Here is a 23,894-nt window from a genome sequence, read left to right on the forward strand (position 1 = left end):
TTCTTTTTTACATATCTTTGAAAAGTTTTAAAAATTGGTAAGTGAATTTCAAAGTACTTGTACTACCTTTAGTACATTGTAACCCTGTCCATCCAGCAGCACACCCTTTATCACATTGACCAGTCACGTGATCACAGGACGCACCGTCTCTACAATGTCCTACACACTGTTGACTACAATTTGTACCGTGCCATCCTTCTATACATTCTGTTAAAAAGAAAAACAAAGCACACTTGTAAAGCCTTATTATCTGTTTATATTATTAAAACAATACCCAGTTACAAATTACGAATATTTGAAAGGACTACGGATCATGCTCGTCATCTTACTCGTGGTACAATATATTCCAGTCCATCCAGATTTACAGTTAAAACATTTTCCACTCTGTATGTGACATGTGCTTTCTTTACAGTTTGAGGGACACGGAGTGTCACAGTTTCTGCCGTAGATACCAACATTAAGGCACCCTGTGTAAAACGTAATAAATATACACAATAAAGTATAATACTTGATGTTAAGAAAACCGACTTAAGTTTTAATTTGACATGATTTTGCGCATTCTAGTAAACTTCAGTGTATTATACCTTTTGCGAACTGTTCTCGGTACCATTTACTCAATTGAACACAATAAACAAAATTTAGAGATAAAATGAGCGTTGATATTGCTTTTATGACGTATTTATTATATGCAGCTTTGGAGGAGTACATTATAAGAAATAGTATAAAACAATAGTAACGAGATGCAGTCATTAGACAGTAATACCTGCACCAAATGTATGCCCCTGAATAACACTGTTTTGTACCATATTTAATAAAAGTCCACATGCAATTTTCGGTGATTTTTAAAAATCACAATTTTCATAAAGGATGAGATCCCATCCCATAATACACATGAGCGGCCCTTTATGTACAATACGGGGTTGAACCGTTTGCAGGTGAATGTTAAGTAAATCAGTAATCTAAACATTTCATGTCATAGAAAGTATGGTATATACAATTATTACTAACAAAATTTAATTATGTCCCCTCCTTTCGGCGGTTGCAAACTTTATATGTATATTTGTGATGTTCAAACATCATAGTGAGAATGGATTTGGAGAACGGATCGGAGTGATAGGTCCAGACCCCCTCCTCTAAATAAATTAATCTATCTTAATAGTAAAAATACCAAATATACCTTGACCCCCCCCCCCCCGCGCTGCAAACACAATTACATGTATTACTATGACCCCCAACCCCTTATCCCAACCCCCACACTCCTTATGGATAAATAAACATCAGAATATTTTGATAACAACGAACTCTCGATTATGTAGTTGCAACAAAGAAGTTTGTAAACAGTTCAAGATAAATGGCAAATCTATTTGGATATTTATGTGGATAAACGTGCGTTATAATCAACATTCTTTCCCTGTGACGTTTTCATACTTTAAAATTTTACAAAACATGTTTTTGGCAAAAAATTAAGTTTTTCTTTTTTGAAACTTAATTTAAGAATAGATAAGCCCAAGCAGTATATAAACTCTTCACTTACAGCCACGTAGTTAACGCGTAACCCATACAAACCACAAAATGTGTGTATTACATGTACATGTAAGCAAGTATAGAGACATCATTTCTGAACCGTTATGAGTTATAATAGGAAGGAAGAGGTCCTTTAAATGTATTATGATGCACCAAATGGTGTAAAGTACATGACCTCGAGGAGCTGTTTTAACCCCCCCCCCTCCCTAAAATGGGAAATGATGATACATTTTGATAACTTTTGAGAACCCCATCCCTATACCATATTTACTCTTGCTCTTTGCATGTGTCATTGCGCTTCAAATGGTATATAGGTTATGCCCCATTGGAGACATCCTGACCTTCCAGAGCTGGAAAATTTGACATCACTGACCTGCTTGTTTTATTATATCAAAATATGGCTGAATACATATCTAGGCAACCTGGATTAATCTTATCAAATTCTTGATATTCAAAATGTTTTTATTTCAAATCAAATTGTAACTAATTTAGAAATTGTCTACTTAAAGTGCAAAAAGGTATGCAGCTTGGTCCAATTTTTTTTTTCGTAATCCCTCTATTCAGTGTGACCATTGTGCATGATTAAAAATAAATTTCAAAAACGTTTGCTTAACCAAAAATACTGACAACAAATCGTAATCAGTCTGAAATCGCATTTTAAGTGCAAAATAAATTCGCCTTAACTCAGAGGGATGAATACTGACCTCCCATTATCTTTGTATAAGTATGTTTTGTGTACAGATTTCAATGAAATACTTTTCAAGAAATTCTTGATACAAGAACATTGAGGAGTGGGATACCTTAAGATGGCCCTCGGAAAGAACAAGATTAGTAGCTTTTCTTAAAACTTCGCAAATAGACTAGATATCGTGTAAATTACATATGGATAAAAATGATTTTTCCTATTTAGGTTCCAAAACAACTAAATGAAATACCACTGGTAGTAAATAAAATTGGGTCACTTTGGCATACTACATATTACATATTACACTAAGCGAGAGCGAAGAAGTGCTGGGTTGCAGTAAAAGAATTTGACGAATGAGTAACGATGTTATTTTTCAGCGAACTAGCAATTATAACGCGTTGCTGGGTTTTATATTCTCGTTTGGAGTAACGTTTTTACTAACACAATTCTGTATGAGACTAATAGCAATGCCAAAAAAAAAAAGAAATACAAAACAAAACACCAACCCCCCCCCCCCCCAGCTTAAAGTAAAACATGGAGAATGTGAAGTCGAAAAAAACCCGTAGCCAAGTTGATCTTGTGAACAACTTCGTCCACTATAAGTTTCTCTCAGCGTTTTGCATCATCATTTATCATAGTTATTTGGTGGGTACATTTATGTACCCAGCAAAATAAATCCTATATCAGTTCTTTTTTTGAAATTGTATTTTATTTCTTATTTTTATTTTTTGGAGGTGGGGATTGAAGGGGGGGGGGGGGTGTATTAATATGTCTTGTTCGGCGGCTTTATTAAGAATGCAATCCATATTTTTTTCAGAACTAGAGCTTATAATTGGCACATTTTATTTAAAAAAAATATGTTGAAGGGTACATGTAATAGTACATAATATATTACTCAACTTCAATGAATATGATGGATACATACGGGGTGTAGTAAAAAAAAAATATAACAAAAGATATGTTTATCCCGCTGACCATGTGTATGCAATGAAAGAAAACATTATTAAGCACAATAGCTTATGGAAAATTTACTTTTTTTAAATGAGAAATTAAATGGTTCTATTTCAACAAAAGGACCAGGGGCCACATCGCTCACCCGAGCCTTAACTTTGATCGAATTATCAGTACAGTATCAAATTAAAATATCTTTACAACTAAGTACAGTAGATCTTGCTAAAAAGAATTGAAAATCTGTCAATTTTCATCCACTATTTTTTTTTTGGTAAATACCTAGCCCCTTTTGTTGTTGTACCTCTAAGAAGATTTTTCTCTAATCCTATATACACTCCCCCCCCCCCCCCATTATGTGGCCCCACTTTTTGCTAGGGAATCATGGTTTCATCAAACTTAAATCTGCATTACCTGAGCTTTCAAACAAAGTACTGAGTTTTGGACTGAGAACTTTCCAAGAATATTTTAAAAGATTTTCTCTGTATATTCCTATGTAATAATTCAACCCACAATTGCGGCCCCGCCCTACCCCCAGGACTATGATTGTGCAAACTTGAATTTACACTACCTGAGGATGCCTCTACACAAGTTTAAGCTTTTCTGGCCAAATAGTTCAAAAAAGAAGATTTTTAAAGATTTTCTCTATATATTCCTATGTAAAAATTCATCCCCCATTGGCCTCACCGTACCCCGGGACCATGATTTAAACAAACTTGAATCTATAGAATCTAGGGATGCTTCCACTCAAATTTGGGCTTTCCTCGCCTAATAGTTTTCATCAGAAGATTTTTAAAGATTTTCTCTATATATAAAAATTTATCCCCCATTGTGGCCCCGCCCTTCCCCCAGGGATCATGATCTAAGGATGCTTACACGCCAAATTGAGCTTTTCTGTCCTAAAAGTTTTTAAAAAAATAAAATTTTCTCTATATATTACTTTCTCGCATTATCACCGGTGTGAGATCGGTTTGTCCGGTGTGAGACAGGAGTGTGAGATTTTTCTGTCTTACACTGTGTAATACTACGCTGTTTTAAAACGTAAACAAACGTTGTCTGCTGTAGGGAAATGCAAACTAGTGCATTGAGATTATCCATTAAGTAATTGTGTTGCATAATTAATTACAATTTTTTCATATTTTAATTGAAAAAACTGTCGTATGCTTTCATTTAACTTGCACTATTTGAAGCACGCGGAGGGATAAACCGAAAGTAATCTTTTGAACGTCATAACAGAAAGTTGTCAAACATCATTTTTTAAAGCTAATATAATGCGAGAAAAATAATCATTCATTATATACTCGTGTGGGATAGTGAAATTCCACCTCGGAGCCAAGATTCAAGGTCTAGGACTCGGCAAAGCCTCGTCCTAGACAGTGAATATTGTCCCCTCGGTGGAATTTCACTATCCCACACTCGTAATAATGAATGATTCTATTAGTATAAAAATTCATACCCCAATTGTGGCCCCATCCTACCCCCGGGGACCATGATTTGTACAAACTTGAATCTACACTATCTGAGGATGCTTCCAGTCAAATTTGAGCTTTACATCTTTTTTGGTAAATACCAAGCCCCTTTTGTTGTTGTACCTCTAAGAAGATTTTTCTCTTATCCTATATACCCCCCCCCCCCCCATTTTGTGGCCCCACTTTTCTCAAAGGGAATCATGGTTTCATCAAACTTAAAGCTGCATAATCTGAGATTTCAAACAAGGTAATGAGTTTTGGACTGAAAACTTTCCAAGAATATTTTCAAAGATTTTCTCTATATATTCCTATGTAAATATTCACCCCCATTGTGGCCTCACCGTACCCCGAGACTATGATTTAAACAAACTTGAATCTATACGATCTGGGGATGCTTCCACTCCAATTTGGGTTTTCCTGGCCTAATAGTTTTCAGAAGAAGATTTTAAGAATTGTATATCATATTTTTTAAATACATATTTTATATATAAGTTTAAAAATTCAAATAAAAAATAAAAAGAGGTTCCACTGGGGATTGAACCGTAGCCGCTGGAAGTGATGACTGATGACCACTGTCTTATCCAGTAGGCTACGGACGCTTATGTAACAAAATGTGTTTTTTATTACATCATGATACTGTTAGTTAATCTATAAGAAAATGGTTTGAACATTTTGAACACATATGTGAATTAGTATTATTTTGATAATGATAATGTAAGGTACTTTTCATATAGTGTACGGATATAAATAGTTTTTCTTGAAAGTAATTTTATAAAGAAATTGATTTTTTAAGATTTTCAATTATCATAGAGATTATAAATTTCGGACAATAGCCATTTTGTTTGTGACCATTGGTAAGGCCAGTTGTGAGTTGAGAAAACTTTTACATTATCTACCAGTGCATGTAATTGTACAGTTGTATACCGTATATACAGTTCCTTTCACCCTTATTTAGGGTAGGTACTTGTGTACTTTGAGAAATTATTGATTATGGCATTTACATTTTGTCAAAGTATGTTTTTAATCTGCAACATTGCATATTCAATATTGTATTAGGGTTATTTCTTTTTATGACATCATTTATTAAATATAAGATAAGTAGAAAAACAACATATTGTAATTGAACATATGTGTCATTATAGTAATTGAATTAATTGTGATGCTTAATTATTGTGAAGTTCATATGTGTATTGTGTTTTGTAGGAGCGTCACCATAATAATATCAACAATAGTTAATAAACGAAGTACATACATATACCATACTCGTTGTTCGTTACAATAGTTTAAAAAGAAATGTGTTTTAAAGATTTTCTCTATATATTCCTGTACAAAAATTCATATCTCAATTGTGGCCCAACCCTACTTCCGAGGACCATGATTTGAACAAACTTAAATCTACACTATCTGAGGATGCCTCCAGTCAAATTTGAGCTTTTCTGACCTAATAATTTTTTAGAAAAAGATATTCAAAGATTTTCTCTATATATTCCTATGTAAAAATCCATTCCCCCATTGTGGCCCCGCCATACCCCCGGGAACCATGATTTGAACAAACTTGAAGCTTTACTATCTGAGGATGCTTCCACTTATATTTGAGCTTTCCTGGCCTAATAGTTTTTTAGAAGAAGAATTTTAAAGATTGTGTCTTGATATATTCCTATGTAAAAATCCATTCCTCCATTGTGGCCCCGTCATACCCCCAGGGACTATGATTTGAACAAACTTGAATCTACAATACCAAAGGATGCTTTTATTTTAAATTTTCTGGCCAAAATGTTTTTTGGCCAAATAATTTTAAAAAAAAAAAGCTGTTTAAAGATTTTCTCTATATATTCCTATGTAAAATTTTATCACCTTATTGTGACCCCACGCTACCCCCAGGGAATATGATTTTGCAAACTTGAATTTACACTACTCGAGGATGCCTCTACACAAGTTTTCAGCTTTTCTGGCCAAATAGTTTTTAAAAGAAGATTTTTAAAGATTGTGTCTATATATTCCTATGTAAAACTTGATCCATCTGTTGTGGTCCCACCCTACCCCCGGGGACCATGATTTGAACAAAATTGAATCCACACATCCTGAGGATGCTTCCATTTTAATTTGAGCTTTTCTGGCCAAATATTTTTTGAGAAGAAGATTTTTGAAAAATACCAACAAATTTGCAATAATACTTAATTATCTCCCGTTTAAAGAGGGCGAGGCCCTTCATTTGAACAAACTTGAATCCTCTTTACAAAGTGATGCTTTGTGCCAAATTTGGTTGAAGTCTGCCCAGTTGTTCTGGAGAAGAAGAAGAAAATGTGAACAGTTTACAATGACAACGCCGCCAACACAAACGCCAACACCAAAGCCAACGCCGACGACAGAAAACGGACAAATTTTGATCAGAAAAGCTAACTTGAGCTTTCAGCTCAGGTGAGCTAAAAAGATGCAACAAGCAGTTTACCACAACCTATTTTTGAAATATCGAAATGTGTTGGAGATATATATTGCTCATTTATTTTTGAATATTTGAACTTTAGCTCTTGAACTTATTTTAATGTTTTTGTTGATATCAGGATAAGATATAGCTTCATAATACAAGTACCTTGTACTGCAACTTCACATAACTCTGTAACGACATTGGTGAGTGGATATGTATCTGGATATTCAACTTCCTTCAACCGTTCGTTGTAGAATAACACATAACGTCCGAATTTTGTACATATTGTTGTAAAGTTCAGGGTAGGTAACTCAGGTCCATCCTTGTAGCAGAGAGTTGAACCCTTTATATCAGCAATAGATGATACATCAGTGTCTGATACATACAGCGAAAACCCTGCAAATCTTCCTCTTTGACGGATGTCTGCACGAAACATTGAAAACGCTTACATTCCTTGAATTATTTTATGCAAAATGATTCGTAGACTGCTAAACAGTTTTTTAACTCTATAAAGAAAGCTTTAGTATATATTAACAATGATATAATAGGACATAAATATACATATCATTCCAATCATCATAATGATAAGTATTATGTTGTCCAAGGTATTTACGTTTATATTTCAGAGGAGTACATACCGTAACCGTCGTAGTTTTTAAACTGGACGTTGATGCTGTAAATGCTATAAACTCCACCAAGATCTACTTTCCACCAAACGGTTTTGTCTGGGGAGTTGTATCCTATGGTATTTGTCCGCATGCACGTCGCTGTGTTTCCATCAAGTGCTTTACTAGCCTCGTAACCCGTGCCACTTGGAGGGTAATGTGATTGGGTTGCGATTTTGTTGAGAGATATTTTATCTGGAGATATGAAATATAAGGAAAGCTAGATCAAAGTGGGAAGCAGTAAAACTGTTCTAAAAAATAAGAAAACGAGACTTTATTTCTTGTACGAACAAATGCAATAATCAAATACAATTTTTGTTAAGATTCGTGTATCCGATGAAAACATAATTGTCTAATATATATATATATATATATATATATATATATATATATATATATATATATATATATATATATATATATATATATATATATATATATATATATATATATATATATATATATATGTATATATACCGATGGAAAAAATCGGCTTTGACTGTCTCACTGAAAAGTAATTACAACTACAAGAATGTAGACAGTTGATTTGAGACAAATTTTTTTAACAAAAATGGCATCTTATATTTATAGATTAAAATTTACATCCATTAAGTATGATTCCCTCTATTTCTTACGAAAATTGATTGTAATTCACAGCTGTATAGAAAAAGACAGGTCTGAAATCAACTCGGTCCAGTCCTAACCATGCTATTTACCGATCGGTCGAAATCTAAAGAAACCTAAAAAAAAAATCACTGATTGCAAGAACTACCGTATATCAGGTTTTTTTCCGCGTCATGTTTTTTCCGCGATTCAGAACTTAGAACTGTATATAACATTTTTTACTATTTCAAAGGCATAGTGGAAATATTATAATATTCAAGATTGTTTAAACTTGTGAGGAAGGAAGGTAAAAGTATCTAAATTGCCGCTCTTAATAATAAAAAAAAATGGACAATAAAACCATTTACTCGATTTCCTTAATGTTAAATAATTACCGATAACTATTTTCAAAGACGCAAACAGTCATAAATAAATAGATCATGTACCGTTACAGATACCAGTAGCTCAGGTATAATTAGACATCGGATTACGCAAGAAAAGCGACCATTTTAATAAGCTTGTCAATGGATTATTAAAGAAATTACGAGGCTTACATACTTGTTATCTGGCGCTTGTACGCCGATCCCGCAATTTCTACCACTAAACTTACTGATCACAGTTCATTGTACTTTAACATACCTGTTAACTTCATAAGAAAAGAAAGAACTAATTTATGAGAACAAAACTTTGTATACGCTGATATATTTTCTGCGATTCGGAAATCGTCGCGAACAAAGCGGAAGTTGGATACACGCGGAAAAAACTGATATATGGTATATAATCATGATGATGCCAAACTCAAATTCCCATATCAGACGCGTTGGCTACAGCTTTCATCTATCGTTCTGGTGTACATTAACAATAATTTAATGATCTTTGCTTACTTTTTACGATCAATTCAATTCATTAATTTATTAAATAAAAGATGTAAATATAAACAATAAAATGCTTTCTTCGGTCTACGGTGAAACATGCGGGTTATGGCTATAAAGATAGTTACATTTCATAACGCGGGTTACATCGCTACTTTTTTTTTGGTTTATTGTTTAAATATACTAGTACACACCTAATTAAGTGTATCAAATACGGCAGACAAACAAAATACAAAAGGCACCCCACGTGCTGAATCTACACTTCTAATCAATCGCTTTGTAAGTTCACGCATACCGTTGTATTTTTGTGAAGCGATTTTTTTAAACCATCATCGTTGAAATATGTAAGCATTTTCACTTTTTTTTTCAAAATGTAAGATTGCAAGTAAATTTCAATAAGACTTCTGCATTAATTATGTCTATTCGTTTGCACTTATTGATTGTACAGTGCCGATAGACATAGCTAATACTCTGCAAGAACATTTTTACATATTGACTAAATTTAATTTTCTTATTATCGATGTTACACGATTAATGAATCTCTCTCTCTCTCTCTCTCTCTCTCTCTCTCTCTCTCTCTCATTGAATACAAATATCGGCCAAGTGATTATCGATTTTAAACAAAATGACAAATTAAATGATGCAAGTTGCATACAGTATTCCGAAGTTTTAAGAAATATCGCGATTCTCGGATTATTTTTATTGCTGTACATTGTAATAAATACACATTGACTATCATCGAAATTTGTATCTTGCATAAAAAAGAAAAGACGAGAAACCATTATCTATGAAGGTGAATTGTACGGCCATGCATGTTATTAATTGTAAATGTCGCACATGTAGTGTTTATATTTATCGATAAACATGAATTAATTTATAAAACGGCAATTTTATCGACTTGATATGAAACGTATTATAGAAGTATAATGATTGCGTTTACAAACCTGTTTAATTTTGAATCATGTACGTAACTGACTTGAGATGAATATAATCGTATAAAATGCTATAAATCCATGAAAATGTGGTGAGTTTTCAGGCATTATATGACTGATTTTTTTTCATGTAAGTTAGCTAAAAAAGTACACACAACATGTGGATTTGGGTTATTAAATTGCACAAGAAAACAAAATATGTTGCGCTCAAATAATAAACAACTTTTTCATTCGTATATGTAAACATATTATTATGTTGTTTCATTAAAGGCACTTTACATGAAAATGTCACTAAGAATCAGGTCTTCCCATGAAATCAAATGCGATACATCAGAGTAGATTTTTACGCTGTCAGAATATTTCTCAAACTCTTCTAATCCGTTAATTATAGCTTTTTAATTCGTTAAATAATTTCAAAATTTGATTGCAAATTCTTAAATTGTAATAGAATATGCGAGAATTTATTTTGTATGTTGGCAGTGGCACTATAATTGAGACATAGCCGCTTCTTTCGTATTCCTTCCTACTAATTCAAAAAGTGTAGAATCGTCTCCCGTGAGGTGAACTTTCAAACTTATGATTTGAAATATTTGACTTGTATTGTTTCACAGTAATTACTGCACAGATAACTGTTAGATTTGAACAATACTGCTCTGCATCGATTCGGTATGTCTCAGCCTTCAACACCTCTTATCAACAACGAGTGTGCAGTGTAGTTTTTTTTTTTTACTTTATTAAATCATACATGTATTGCTCATGCTAACTAAAGTTGTATAATTTTACTCAGAATACTTTATAAATCATGATCGGAAATCCGCGACCAGTTGCGCATTCAGTTAACAGCGTATGCGAGACGGGTTTTTGGTTTTTAACAATGATTTATAAAAAAGCGATTTCCCAATTAAAGAATATTTTCATCACACACTAGAATGTAAACTGTGGTGTTTAAGTTTCATAGCGGATGCAAAAGCAGCAATTTTATGACGTCTCAGCATCAACTTTTGTGCAATATTTACGCGTTCGAAATGTGTAGATATTGACGTTACATGTGATCATTTATCAAATATTTATTTTTTAAATCAACAGGTAATATTTGACTGCAAAAATATTGATCGCAGTATTAAAACAAGGCCAGACTCTAGTTATTCAGAAAACACAACATAGACGCAGAAAGAAAATAGAAACAGAAAATTAAAAAACTGCGTTTACAAAGCCTCAACTTTGACGTTGTTTTCTGAGCATTGTGACGTCAAAAGATAAGGACCCTTTTCTCATGACGGCAGTCATTTTTTTCCGCTAAATCTAGCAATGACGTCATAATAGACATGTTTACTCAGGGTTTGAGTTCTCAAATCCGGATTGTTAAAACGTTCAATTTAATGAGTAAAATTTGTTTTAAATACAAAAAGTATTTATGAAATGAACTATTATTGACATAACAATCGATATTTTTACTAAATTATGGAATTAGGCTCTGACAAAGTTTGACTTTTAGCAAAGCAGAGGAAATTCGGATTAAATTTTTCAGATTTTGTTTTCCACTGAAATATTTTTGATAGTACTATAATATTTAAAGTTAAGATTTTATTTGTTAGTCAACATAATTTTGCATATGTTCTGTTGGTTTTATCTTGCTTTTTCGTTTAGATAATCGTATGGCACACACTACAAACATATTGAAAAATGCTTAAAAATGATAAAAGACACCATATCTCAAAATTTTGATCATTGACCTCATATAAATTTTATGCCAGAAGAGAATTGTGACTATACTTAGTTTAATACTATAAATGTTTTAGCATTATCATCATTCAGTTTTTTGTAATATTGAATCAAAAATGGGTAGTAATTTGAAAACTAATAGAGGAAATTCGGACTAGAATACCCTAAAAAATTGTGAATGAAAACTTAATTCTTTGTATCTATTAAATGTCACTACCATTCATAAACTGTCTTTTATTTGTCAAAGAATTAAGCAATTCGTATTATTTTCACAATGAAGAAAATCTCAATCATAGAGTAAATTTTTTATGGATTTTTCTTCAATTTTCAATAAATATTCAATGGCCATTAACTCAAAAAGTAGGTCATTGACCTACTTATTTGAAAGTGAAGAATAACACTACCATGTAAGGTCTACAACACACAGTAGTTGGTTTTTCATTATCATCAGTGGAATTTTTTTTCATTCTGAGTAAACGTCATCCTTAAGCTATATTGAACTTTTTTCGTGTTTTCTTATTTAATTTTTATCTATATATATATATATATATATATATATATATATATATACACACACACACACACACACACACACACACACACACACATATATATATATATATATATATATATATATATATATATATATATATATATATATATATATATATATATATATATATATATATATATAAAATCACTTTTAACTTCTAAAACAAGTCATACCGTATGCAAATGCTGCAAGTAATCCAACGGCATAGAAAACACAGTGATTACAATTCATGTTTGTGATACAGAACTGTACTGTTCACACCGTCAGTCTACAACTACACGAACAGGAAGTTTCTGAAGTAATCTGTACTTTTTATGGAGTGCTGTTGGTGTAATACGCGGGCATATTAAGACTTCCCGATTGATTTTACAGCAATGTGTAGAAAGTAAATCGTCTGTACTTCATATGATATGACGTCATAATTAACTTTGACGTCACGATTTGCATTCCTGTCAATAGTTCTAAGGGAATGCATCGTTAAAAGCGAATTCTTTCATTTACTTATAGAAAATATACATGTACCCATTTCCGCCCTGTGCGATATAAACCGAAAATTTGCTTACCTGTGTGATATTAGATTTATATCACACCCCTCTCCGTCATTTTTTGGATGTTATATCATACCCCTTTCCGGTAATCATCGGCTATTATGACGTAGAGTTCGGTATGCGTCGTTGAACTTCGATCTCCGAGTATGACACATAATAGTTATGTCGACGGTAACTTAGTATACAAACAATTGGCTCAATAACATTAGGAAAGTTTATAAGAGATGGAAAATAAAGACAAGGAGGGGGGGGGGGTTGTTAACAATAACCATTTACCACGTGATATTTTTATTGTTTCTTTAATATTTTCTTAAAGTATATGATATAAAAATCATAACATGGCAATTTTTATATCCCATCTATATTAGCCTGAGGTCGCTGTATATCAGCCCGAGAGCCGCCAGGATGCAATATAAAAATTGCAAGTAATAAAACCGCATGTTTCCTTTACACTGCCGTTAATTCTAGTCATACAGAACAGGTGCAGAATTCATTAATTTTAAGAACCAGTATCAAATTATCGGCGGTTTTAAAGCTTCGTTTTAAGTAAAAGACTATTTATAAAATAGTGCTTTGGTGACTCCCCCGCAGGTTAAAGATCAACACAGTTTTAAAATATTTTATATTGGTATAAAATATACAGTGTAAGTACCAATGTGAATCGAGCTTGGAAAACCTACGGATTTACCCCAATTTTTTAAAATTAGTAAAATCATGCATTATTTGGATGATTCTGTGGAATGTTTCAACAATATCTTTCATAAAAGAAATATCTATTTCAAGCCCAAGCAAGAACTTCAAAGCATATGACATAACAAAGGATTTATCTTTAAAATATTTATGATTTAGTGTCATTAACCCCCTGCGCAGATGCAATTTGAATTTGCAATATTAGGACTCGCCCGTCACGTGATTACAAAATATATATGACATCACACAAATGCATCAAGTATTACGTTTAACATCGTTGTCAATAAATGTAACAGATTTAATAAACAAGAAATAATCCCGGTCAAAGTATTTTTGCGATGATTTAAATAATATATCATTTTCCATTCGCATTTAGCATCGAGATACCTTAACATTGCTGCGTTAGGATATTTACATGTATCTATCACTGTCTTTGAAGCATGTGTGTGTATTTGAGGTATACGAGGGTTATTCAGAAACGGCGTAGACTGGTAATTAAATTTGAAATCTTGCTCCTGCAATTTCATCAGTCGACTATCTTCTGTTCATTGATTATTTTGTCTAACAAAACTAAACATTTTATATTTGCGCTTTATTGATCTTTCTAACGAAGTAATATTAGTAACCACGAATTTTGCTGGAAGTAGCAATGTGTATTTTGCAGTCTTAAACGTCGTTGTTAGACCTTTCACATCATTTGCAATAACAGTTCCGGTTTTGTTATTTTTTTTTTAGCAAAAATGTCTTGGAAAACAACATTTTTTTAATGTACATGAATCATACACATTAAATATGTATATCCAGTTAACCTTTAACAAAACTCATTAGTAAATCAACTTACCAATACATAACAAGCCCTGTATTATACTTTTTTGGACCTCTGTTTTCCCCAAATGCCATTCATACTTTTTCTTCATTTCTTTCTGTACTTTTTTTTTTGGAGTGATTTTAACTTCTTTGAATATTTTCTTTTTTGCTTGACTAATTCATCTGTATGTCACAAAATATACTTTTGATCAATAACATTGATTGAATTGGCAATTTTTTGCATTTTCCAAGCAAAATCCTCGTCGGACTACCTCTTTCCATAATCCTCAAATTTGAGCCCCGTTTTTGGTAAGAGTATATATAGTAAAACTGGGTGGCCATCTTGGTTGTAGTATTATAAATGCTATAGGCCCCGTTGCTGGTAGGGAGACATACTAAAACATACCGGCCATCTTTATTCTGTAGAGCGCCCCTTTGTTGGTAATAGTGAATCAAGTCAAGTATGTTAAACTTTTATAACTGTGAAGTACGAATTGTTTTCTAGGAAATGTCAAACCTGCAAGGGTTTATACCTACCACTTTCTGACAATAAGTTATCGGAACACCGAAATTTATCACGGTGGGAGACATTACATAAAACTTAATGAGTGAAGAAATATTCTACAGAAGTTATGTTAGTCCCGAGCTTCTATTCAAACACTGAAACTGAATAAATGACTTTGATTATCGCTGAAGAGGATTTTTTCTCCTTTAGCCCTCATTTTCTTGCGAGGGAACGTAGAAAAATGAACAAAAGAAATCAACGATTTTTTTTAATCTTTTTGTTAATAAACAGAAGAGAGTCAAAATGACGTCTACTTTCTAACACTGATTTCATAATATATAAATAAAAGTTGATTAGTAGACCATATCACCAGTAACAATAGACTGGTACGACGATACGGACGTAGATCCACCTCCTCGAGTTCAAGAAAGACTTAACACAAGGCCGGGTCTAATTTGTCTTTTACATGAATTTCTACTGAAATAATTATTACTTGAAAATGAAAAAAATCAGTCACACCGTTTATTAAGGGGCGTATCTTAATGTTGATTATTTATTAACAAAGGACCCAATAGAATTTTGCTTGAAATGTAACAATTTTGCACATTTTTAAATTTTGTCTTTAAACTTTTTCCCTTGGGATTGCTTTTTTGTTTTTGTTCTACATATGAACGTTATTGCTAAAAAGCATCAAATGGTCAAATAAAAAAAACACCTTTTACCCCCAGGTTTGTTCCTGGGGTCTTATCAAAGTTGTTTTTTTTTTTTTGGTATGCCCAATTTCCAGATTTGTCAGCTAGAAAACTAGCTACAGCTAATACTGTACTCCTGGATAAAAAAAGGTTATTAAGGTCTTCCGTTTCCAACGGAAAACCTTATTGTTTTCGTTCGGTTTCTTTTTCTCTATTATTATTATTAAGGTCTTCCGTTTCCAACCGATGACCTTATTGTTTTCGTTCGGTTTCTTTTTCCCTATTATTAAGGTCTTCCGTTTCCAACGGAAGGCCTTATTGTTTTCGTACGATTTTCTTTTTTCCTATTATTAGGGTCTTCCGTCTTCAGCGGAATACCTTTCTATTATTCTATTGTTTCTTGTTCACTTTTCTTATTATTCTTTTTTTTTTTCTTACCGATTTTGTGCAGACGATTTCTCAGAGATGTCTCGATCGATTTCATTCAAATTTTCAATATAAACGTGTTTTTATCTAAAGCTGATACTTTTTTTTTTATTTTTAAAAACGATTCCGGTCAGAAGTTATCGTCCGTTTACGATTTTAAAAAGTCAATTTTGTCTGTCGGGTTTCTCAAAAACGAGTAAAGATATAAGACTGAAATTTTCAGATATGATAGATCTACCGTTATTCTAGTGCACCTCGGTCAAGAGAATGTCCGCCGTCACTTCCGGTCGTCACCGGAAGGAAATTTGAAAAATTGAATTTTTCGACTTTTTTTTTTTTTTTGAAATGTTTACACCGTATAGTGACCCTCTTACTGATTCCGAATATGTAATTTGTTTTGAAATCGATCATTCTCGAGAAATTAAACGTCAAAGTTTTGAAGCGAGAGTCCGATTAACAGTCGATAGAGTCGTGGACATGGCCAAGGCGACCCGGGTACCAGCCCCGAGTGCCGGAAATTTTTTTAAAACTATTTTTCGCTTAGATCAACGGTTTTATCTTTGAATTGATAAGTTTGATCTAATCTATTCAAAAATCGGACGGAAGACCCACTCGTTGCTCACAACGAGATCGTGTCTAGTTATTCTTTTTTTCTTACAATTTCTGTGCACGCGATTTCTCAAAAACGGCCTGGCCGATTTCAATGAACTGTCAGATCTGTTAGATTATGATCTAAACCATATAGGTTTTTTATGATATTGATGACGTCATTTCCGTTTTTGAGAAATTGACGTTTTAGCGATTTTTGTTGCTTGTTGTAGATTTGTAATTTTTTTTTTATTTTGATCTGTCTTGAAAGGCGCCGAAGCTCGCCTTGACCCGAAAATTGAGATAAAGAAACGTCGTAATTTTTAGTGGTTTTCTTTCATTATCTCTTTTCTGAAAAATATTTTTTTAAGACATGTAATGTAAAAAACGTTTTTATCTGCAAGACCTTTTTTTGAAATTATGAAAAACGGGCTGGCCCCTTAAATAAGGGGATCAAAGGGCTCTAAATCTTTAATTTGTAGCCCTTTACTGAGAGATATTTTGTGAAATGTTATAGAAGCAAATATGTTTATCTCACAGTTATGTATCCAAGCAATGTAATGATTTTATTATGTGTTACGTAATTAGGGGTTTTAGGGACCAAAAATCCAAAATTTTGATCAACCATATCTCAGAAAGGAAAAATATTTTGTAATGCAGTGAAGACGAAAAGTTGTTGAGAATGATGTTCTTAACAAAATTCAACCTTCAAAATTTCGTTAAACGGCCCCTATAGGGAGATAAGGGATCGGCCCCTAAAACCTTCTTTCTCATATATCTCCAGAACGGTAACGAATTTCTTAAGATAAGGTTTGCGGTTACAGGGAGATAACTCACACATTTTCATTGTGACATAACACCAACTACCCTTTATTTCAGTTATGACGTCAAAATTTATATGACGTCATAATTGATTCCAATTTTTTTTTAATTTCGCGTTTTTTTTAGTTTCAATGAAAAAATAAGAGGACACACGCATTTTATCAATTTCCACAAAAACGAAATCCGCAACATATGGTTTTGAATTGTGTTTTAGAAACATCAGATTACACATATTCTAAGATATGTTTTTCCTGAAACCGGTGGACCTGGAAAGGTTTCAAATACGATGTTTTCGTTTACATAATAGTAGTCCAAGATTAAGACTTTTGTTGCATTTTATTCTATTAATAGATAGTTCATCAGAAATTAATAAAAGTGATTCATGATATTAATAGTGATATTATTTTCGAACATTTTAAGCATAGATAACCCCCATAATAGTCACATATAAAATGTACATATTTTCACGAAATTGTTTACATTTCCTCAAAATGAAAATTGGAAATCATGAAATTTGACATTTTGTAGTTATACAACAGGAAGGGCAAAATTCATTTGAATTTCATGAGAAAAAAGACTTTAGTATAGTGAACAAAATGGTATGTAACTTTGGTACAACCTCCAAAAAAAATGCAAGCCGCAAACCTTACCTTAACACTTGTTGAAGAAAATTTGTTTAGAATTAAATGACCTGTCATTTGAAAAAAAAAAGGGTCTGGCCCCCTTAAATAAGGGGACCAAAGGGCTTTAACGTCTTTAATCTGTAGCCCTTTACTGGGAGATATTTTGTGAAATGTTATAAAGGCAGATGTGTTTATCTTACAGTAATGTTACCAAGCAATGTAATGATTTTCTCAATCAGTTACGTAATAAAGGGTTTTTAGGGGTCAAAAGTCAAAAATTTCGATCACCTATATCTCGGAAAGAAAAATATTTTGAAATGCAGTACAGAAGAAAAGTTGTTCAAAATAATGTTCTTAACAATATCCAACCTTCAAAATTTCGTCAAACGGCCCGTATAAGGATATAAGGGATCGGCCCCTAAAACCTTCTTTCTCATATATCTCCAGAACGGTACCAATTGTTAAACACTTGTTGACAAAATGTGTTGAGAATTAAATGATATTTCATTTGTTATCAAGAAAAAGGGGCTGGCCCCTTAAATTAGGGGACCAAAGGGCTCTAAAATATTTTATCTACAGCCCTTTAAGGAGAGCTATTTTGTGAAAGGTTGTTAATGCTAGATTAGGTATAATACGCTTATACATCCTAACATTATAATGATTTCCTCTTGCGTTACCCAATTAAGGATTTTAGGGACCAGAGGTAAAAAAGTTTAATCTTTTTCATCTGAATTGGAAGAAATGCAAGTATTTAAAAAAGCAAGAGAACTCATTAAAACCGATACAATAAAGCAATAGTTCTTCACTCCTTTCTCCATAACATGTTTTGTTGTCGAAAATCACAGTCGATGATGTCATATTTTATTCTAAAAATCAAACGGAAGACCTCCTCGTTGCTCACAACGAGATCGTGTCTAGTTATCATTAAGGTCTTCCGTTTCTAACGGAAGACCTTATTGTTATTGATTTGTTTCTTTTTCCCTTTTATTATTTTTTTTTCTTACGCTTTTTTGTACAAGCGATTTCTTGAAAACGACTCAACCGATTTTTCGGGAAAATTTCAGATCTTGTAGATATTGTTTAAAACCTTATATATAATTTTTTATTTTAATGACGTCATTTCCGTTCGGGAGATATTGACGTTTTAGTGATTTTTAGATGGTCAGTTTGTCCTGCTATCTCCCCCTAAACGAAAAAAGATATTGAATTTAAATTTTCAGGGATTGTAGACGAAAGATTGTAGATGTGTTTAAAGGCATTTATGGTTGTCTGGCTTCAAAGGCGTCGAAGTTCGCCTGGACACGAAAATCGAGTTTGAAAAAACGACGTGATTTTGAATGCTTTTCGTTTCTTATCACCTTTCCTGAAAATATTTTAACATAACATATAGAGCAAAAAAAAAAATTATATTTACAAGAGCTTTCGTTTGATATAAAAAAAAGGGGGCTGGTCCTTCAAATTAGGGGTCCAAAGGGCTCTAAAGTCTTTCTTCCATAGCTCATTACTGAGAAATATTTTGTAATATGTTTAAAAAGCAAAAATGTTTATTTTTCACATATAAAACTATACAGTATAAAAATTTTATCATGCGTTACGTAATAAGGGGTTTTAAGGGGCCAGAAGTAAAAAAAACTTTGATGAATTATATCTCAAAAAGGACAAATATTTTGAAAAGCAATATAGAATAAAAGTTTCTTCATCTGACCCCAATAAGGAGATAAAGGGTCGGCCCATAAAACGTCCTATCCCAGATAGCTCAAAAACATCAAAAAATTTCTAAACACACGTTGAACAAAATATGTTAAATATCAAAAGACCTTTCATATGATGCCAAGAAAAAGGGGCTGGTCCCTCAAATTAGGGGCTAAAAGGGCTCTAAAGTCTTTCTTCCAAAGCACTTTACTGAGAAATATTTTGTTATATGTTAAAGAAGCAAAAATGTTTATCTTTCACTTTTAAAACTAAACATTATCATTTTTTTTATCATGCGTTACGTAATTAGGGGTTATGAGGGGTCAGAAGTCCAAAACTTTGATGAATCATATCTAAAAAAGGACAAATATTTTGAAAAGCAATATAGAATAAAAGGTGCTTAGAATGATGTTTTAAACAATGTTCAATCATAAAAGTTTCGTCATCTGGCCCCAATAAGGAGATAAAGGGTCGGCCCCTAAAACGTACTATCCAAGATAGCTCAAAAACGGCCACGAATTTCTAAACACTTGTTGAACAAAATATGTAATACCAAAGGACCTTTCTTTTGAAATCAAGAAAAAGGGGCTGGCCCTTTAATCTAGGGATCGAAAGGGCTCTGAAGTATTTCTTCCATACACCTTTACTGAGAAAGATTTTCTAATATGTTAAAGAAGCAAAAATGTTCATCTTACACATATGGAACTATATACTGTAAAAACTTTATCATTCGTTAACTAATTAGCGGTTATGAGGGACCAGAAATCCAAAACTTTGATCACATATCTCAAAAAGGACGAATTTTTTAAAAAGCAATAAATTTTGAATACTAGATGCTGAAAATAAGAGCTCTTAACAATATCCAACCATCAAAAAATGCATGTTTCATTTGAAGTCAAGGTTTTATCCCCTGTTCTGAAAATCAGAAGGAAGTAATATCTGCGTTGCTCGCAACGATTATTTTTTGGTGTATACCTGATTTCTTATTATACATAAACAGAAATGTAAGTAAAATGTAATTTGAAATATATATATATATATATATATATATATATATATATATATATATATATATATATATATATATATATATATATATATATATATATATATATATATATATATATATATATATATATAACATTAAAATATATGTAAAAGCTGCATTACTGCTCAAACCTCAGCTGAAATAGATGCTGGCGGAAAGAAAATTGGGGAGAACGTATTCTATCACATCTAATTATTATAATACTTGCATGCAAATTTCATCTCTGTCTTACCTTACACGCATGCATGTTTATGATAAATTTGGACCACACAATATTTGAAGTATAAATATCTAAGTATCATTTATTTCTGTATTAAAATCATTTTGAATTTCCCCCTTACCCCCCCCCCCCCAACCCCCCATTTATATGCACGTAATACTTTTTGTAATGCTTTTTGCATTCTTCTAATGAAATTCAACCCAGGCAATGATCCTGTCTGGCTAATCCTATAAATTTGAAAAAAAAAAATATGTGAATTCCAACGATTAAATCAGTCGGAGGTCGGGAGAGGATACTTGCAAAACGAAATATCTTTGAACGAGTTAACAAAATAAAGATGATGTTAATCGGATATGGTGGCAGGGGATAGTTTTTTTGGTCGAGGAAATGTGAGGCAGATATAGGCTCATATATGAGATTTAATTTTTCAGTGGATTTCTAAAGTTGCTAAAATTGGTTTGCATGCAGGGGACACGTGGTCCCGACTCTTGAGAATTTTTAAACATTTTTAAACATTTCAAAATAAAACAAGTACAACTTACATATAGCACTATAAAGAATAGCCAGGGACGGTCTCAAAATTTTCTGAAAAATTGCCCTTTTTTCACATTTTCACGGGTCCAGAACAACGCTCCAGTCCCGAGCAACTGCCTTAAACTACCATAGGATTGGTAGCTTAATGTATACCCATGCAAATAATCACCAATTGATGGGGGGTCAATCACCTTCTTTTCGAGTGACATTTCGTGTTCTGAACCCACCCTACTTTTCAAGCACAAAACCGAAAGTGAAAATTTTGGCCACAGTTTCGCATTTTCATTCCATATCTGATGAAAAGTGCTACCAGTATTGAAGTGTCATACATCAATGAAATTGACATGAGCTATCCACAAAATGAATGCAATAAATATTCTACCAATTTATACCCCTCAAATAACCAGTCAAACCCCAGGTTCTCCCTTTATTTCAAACCCCAGGTTCTCCCTTTATTTCAAAATTTTGACCGGGTCTTTCCTTCGAAACTATCCCCTGCCACCTATACTCGTATTTTTGTCGTAACGGAGTTATTAATGGTTAGGGAAATGGCCGAGGTGTTACGATTGGATGTGCTGTCATTATCTAATATTAGCACAGCTGGCGTTGGTAGAAGAAAAACTACGCAGTTAAAAGATCACCAGCAAAGATTTTTATTCGGCAATCGAAGTTGAATGCTATAGATACTTGGACATCAAAAGAAGTAGAGGCATTTATCCAAGCTTAAGTTTGTCATTGATTTTTGTACAGAACACATCTGACGAAGTGCACAGTGTAAGTTAAACCTACGATGCGATGATTATGAAATACACGCCATTACAGCCATATGGATATCGACGTTCAGAAGGCAAAGGTCGACCCACAGGGAACTGATACGATTTTTTGTGATTTTTTAAAATTTTTGTTTATAATATACAAATCAAACATGGCGATTACAATCTACAGGGGACTCCCAAAACGTAGTCTTTGGCTCCATCATGCATTGCGGTAAAATGGCGTTCCTAATGTAAACAACCTATGAATTATGCCCCGTAGTTCTAAAAAAATCTCTTAAATTGGCCAAAAACACGACACAAATTAATTTTAAACATTCAAAAACATTTCTGAACGTTTATGTGTCATGTTCATAACTGTTTACTTGTAAATGATGTAAGATACATTTTTAAAATGGAAAATTTACCCATATCTTCGTTCACTCGTTACTATAACTGAATAAAAATAAATTTTATCGTATGATATGATTATTTATCATTTTTTTTTAAAGTATAGTGTCCCTTACATTATTTTCAGGTTTAATTATTTAATTATGTTTAATAATTATATATTTAACAAGGTTTTCTAATATCTGAATCGTTGAAGCGATTATAATTGTTTTGATGATAAATATCTGTTTAATATAAAGAGTTACTGTCTCGAGAGTGAGAATTTGTTTAATTTTCTAGGTTTTAAAACAATCAATCCTATATTTACAATACAAATAAGATGTTTTTAATCATTGCTAGAGCAGCCAGTTTTTGTTAGCAACTGGGCTCTTTTCCTTTATGTACTTATCAATTTGTGAGTTTGGTGACTTTAAATTGTAACACAATACGAACAAAAATACAATTTATTGCAATTTACCTTATAGTAACGATAAAATTCTATAAAAATTACAAAAATATCACTTTCTAAGCAACGTCCAAACATCCAACTCTGGGTATAAATAACTATCTTAAGTGCAAATAAACACCAATTTTGTGCAAATAGTGAATAGATCGATAGTGAATTATATCCTGGGTCTTTTAAAACATGTTGGAAGTTTGCCAACACATGCAGCACTTTGCAAGATGATTTTTTGTGGTCCCCATGTATTTATCGAAAAATCGCCATTTGTTGTACAAGTGCGAATGCATAGACTCCTGAAAAGGAGTCCAGAATACTTGCAGAAATTCGCATCTGTTGACTCAGTTTTGGGAGCTCATCTAGACTGGATAAGAGCAGGTTTTTAAAAAGTTTAAGGACAAAAAGATAATGACAAGCCTTTTTGGTCGACCTTTGTAATAAACATCAGCTTTGACTGGTACAATTTTTCATAAAGATACAGGTAAGTCTCAGGTGAAAGAGTTAGACATGCAATAATTGTTATCACAACACAATTAATACCTCTTGTTCTGAACCTAATAATAAAGCTATGCCTTCAAAAACCTCATAAAAAAACAACGAAAGCGAAGAAAAAACATTATACTAGCGGCGCATATATAAATGACAACACCTTTTCAATGTTTGTTGTTAATAAATTATGTCTTCTTATATAGGTTATAA

At 32.6% G+C, this 23,894-nt stretch overlaps 1 protein-coding gene across 1 annotated transcript in view; it reads right to left on the minus strand.

Moving 5' to 3' along the window:
• Nucleotides 1-12,676, minus strand: part of LOC128173883 (uncharacterized) — a 142,109-nt gene extending 129,433 nt beyond the window's left edge. Inside the window, exons 1-4 of the mRNA XM_052839560.1 lie at nucleotides 12,572-12,676; nucleotides 7,690-7,911; nucleotides 7,217-7,474; nucleotides 67-207 (exon numbers count right to left, since the gene is read on the minus strand). Of these exons, the coding sequence (XP_052695520.1) occupies nucleotides 67-207; nucleotides 7,217-7,474; nucleotides 7,690-7,911; nucleotides 12,572-12,629 (679 nt within the window). The 5' untranslated portion in view covers nucleotides 12,630-12,676. The remainder of the gene's footprint in view (nucleotides 1-66; nucleotides 208-7,216; nucleotides 7,475-7,689; nucleotides 7,912-12,571) is intronic.
• Between the last annotated feature and the right edge of the window lie 11,218 nt (nucleotides 12,677-23,894).

The sequence above is a fragment of the Crassostrea angulata genome, chromosome 2, assembly GCF_025612915.1.
Source record: "Crassostrea angulata isolate pt1a10 chromosome 2, ASM2561291v2, whole genome shotgun sequence".
NCBI lineage: Eukaryota > Metazoa > Mollusca > Bivalvia > Ostreida > Ostreidae > Magallana > Magallana angulata.